At 38.7% G+C, this 2257-nt stretch overlaps 1 protein-coding gene across 2 annotated transcripts in view; it reads left to right on the top strand.

The window, feature by feature from the left end:
- Positions 1 to 1677, top strand: part of UHRF1 (ubiquitin like with PHD and ring finger domains 1) — a 16738-nt gene extending 15061 nt beyond the window's left edge. The window contains exons 17-18 of one of the 2 annotated variants that reach the window (XM_027666643.1): positions 22 to 164; positions 1579 to 1677. In XM_027666643.1, coding sequence (XP_027522444.1) covers positions 22 to 164; positions 1579 to 1603 — 168 coding nt within the window. In that variant the 3' untranslated portion in view covers positions 1604 to 1677. Of the gene's footprint in view, positions 1 to 21; positions 1023 to 1578 lie in introns of those variants that run through there. The other variant, XM_027666645.1, reaches the window with a different exon arrangement.
- The last annotated feature ends 580 nt before the right edge of the window (positions 1678 to 2257 follow it).

The raw sequence follows: 2257 nt of genomic DNA on the forward strand, positions 1-2257 counted from the left end.
GGGAATTCTTGTGTCCCTCAGGACTGTCTGGACAGATCCTTCAGGGCTGACGTGTACAGCTGCCCTGCCTGTCGCTACGACCTGGGCAAGACCTACAGCATGGAGGTGAACGAGGCCCTGCAGGACATCCTGACCCAGCTCTTCCCCGGCTACGGCAACGGCCGGTGATTCCCTAAAGCACTTCTCCTTTCCTTGGGTTCACACTTAAACCACGGGCTTAATTTAAAAAAAAAAAAGCAAAACAAACAAACCAGCAAACCTGTAGGCTGTGTTGTCCCAGACTCCCCCCCTAAAAAGGTTTGAAGTCTTCCTCGTTTTTTAAAAAAAACTGTAAACTCCCAGGAGTGTCCTTTTTGTACGTTTGTGGATTTTTGTTTTTGTTCTAAATGTTGAAGTTTGCTTTTTTTTTTTTTTTTAAATCGTTGTGTTTTTTTTCTCCCCTCAAACCTGCCATTCATTCAGCACAGAATTATTTGTTCTTAATGGACTGAAAGTGCTTCTGGTGAGGCTGCTAATGATGAGGAAAGTTCTCAGAGTGCCCCCCGTGCCCCCCCTTTTATTTTTATTTTTTTTTTTATTCCAAAAAATGGCTTGGTTGCTTGAACAATCTTCACTGTCTGGGGATTTGGCCATCAAGGTAGACTCGTGCATCACCTTGGCAGCATTTTGATACTCCAAATTTGTACAAGATGGTTCCTGGCTTTGTACCACAAGTGGGTTATTTGCTATTTTTTTTCTTTTTTTGGTAAGAACTGGGGTTTTATACGTTTGACAAAAAAGCCATTTCCTGCTAATTTTATATTATCAAAACCATAAAGCTGCTTGCTTAGAGCCAAGTAGTTGGAGCAATATGAAGTACTACCTCACTGGACTTGTTGTAGGGAAGGATTTGTTCAGCCAGGCGCTGTCCTCTATCCCGAAATGCCATTGTGGAATATCCTAAAGCCATCCTTAAGTGCCTTTTGTCCTTTGCTGGAAGACTGGGCTCTGAATCACCATATATATCTCTCTTTTTTTTTTTTTTTTTTTTTTCATAAGCACTGAATTGTTTTTAACTTGCCAGCCAGATCTTTGGTAACGTGGAACACTGTGTGTGATTAGTGTGGATTTGCAGAGGATCAGGTTTCCTAGTGATAGGTGAATTAAGGTTTTTTGGTTTTTTTTTTTTCCTTTGTTTCACTGCATTTCTACCTGGAAATGAAAAATAACCAATTCTGGCTTTTTCTATGAACCATTTTGTATTGGACCTGCCACCGAGAAGGCTCACTTTATATTTTTCTACCATTACAAAAGTTTGCAGTTTGATACCTCAACAAGACAGGGATGTTTTTAATCACACTTTACTGCAGACAGACTGGAACAAACGTGCCTATTTTTGGTTTTCTTAACTCTTACCCTTTGGAAAACTATTATGTTAATATGTTAGGGAAAAGAAACCCCACCCCACAGCATTTTATAGATTTTTTTTTGTTGTTGTTGTTGTTGAATTTGTCAAATTTTTGTACAATGTGCAAGCTGAAGTTCTCAAAATAAATAACTTTTCAAATTAAATGTTGACTTTTTTCCTTTAATTCTTAGGCTCCAGAGTAGTTTCCAGACCTAGTTGCTTGTGCAGGAGTTCACATTTATGTCCCATTAAGCAAAGGCTTCAACCACTGAGCTTTTCACAAATGCAGATGAAGGAAATGGAAAAAAATCCATGAAGGTGTTGAAAACAAAAGCTGTGAAATTAAGCAGCAGTGGCACCATCTGCCCTCTTTAAAATAAGTTTATTTTAAGGTCAGTGTTAACATTAAGCACTTTCAGATATTTAGATTTAATTGAAAATGTCCTTCCACTTTTTATCATGTGTTGTGATGGGAAGAATTTGGGGCGAGGGAGTGAAACTGAGGGAGAATTTTTGTATGTAAATTGAAAGAACTCTCTGCAATGAGTTCCTTAGTTGATTGCTTTTGTTATTATTTGGAATTTGGGAAACAAACTTTGTTTTCCTACAGAAGTGTCAGGGTGGTTTTTTTTTTTTGGTTTGAATTAGAATTTCTCTGCAAATCAGACACTTTGTGGTGGGATCTGCAAATCCCAAATTATGAAGCCCTACTGGGAAAATTCCTCTGCTACAGAGGGGGACTGTGGATATGAGGGAATTGTGTTTTAATGCTGGAGATGATTAATAGGATGATGTTTCACTTCCATTCGCTCTGGTGTTCATCTGTGTTGTGAAATTCTGGAGTAAAAACCAACCTGTGAGTTGGTAACA

The sequence above is a fragment of the Corapipo altera genome, unplaced genomic scaffold (assembly GCF_003945725.1).
Source record: "Corapipo altera isolate COAL_440 unplaced genomic scaffold, ASM394572v1 193, whole genome shotgun sequence".
In the NCBI taxonomy this organism is placed as follows: domain Eukaryota; kingdom Metazoa; phylum Chordata; class Aves; order Passeriformes; family Pipridae; genus Corapipo; species Corapipo altera.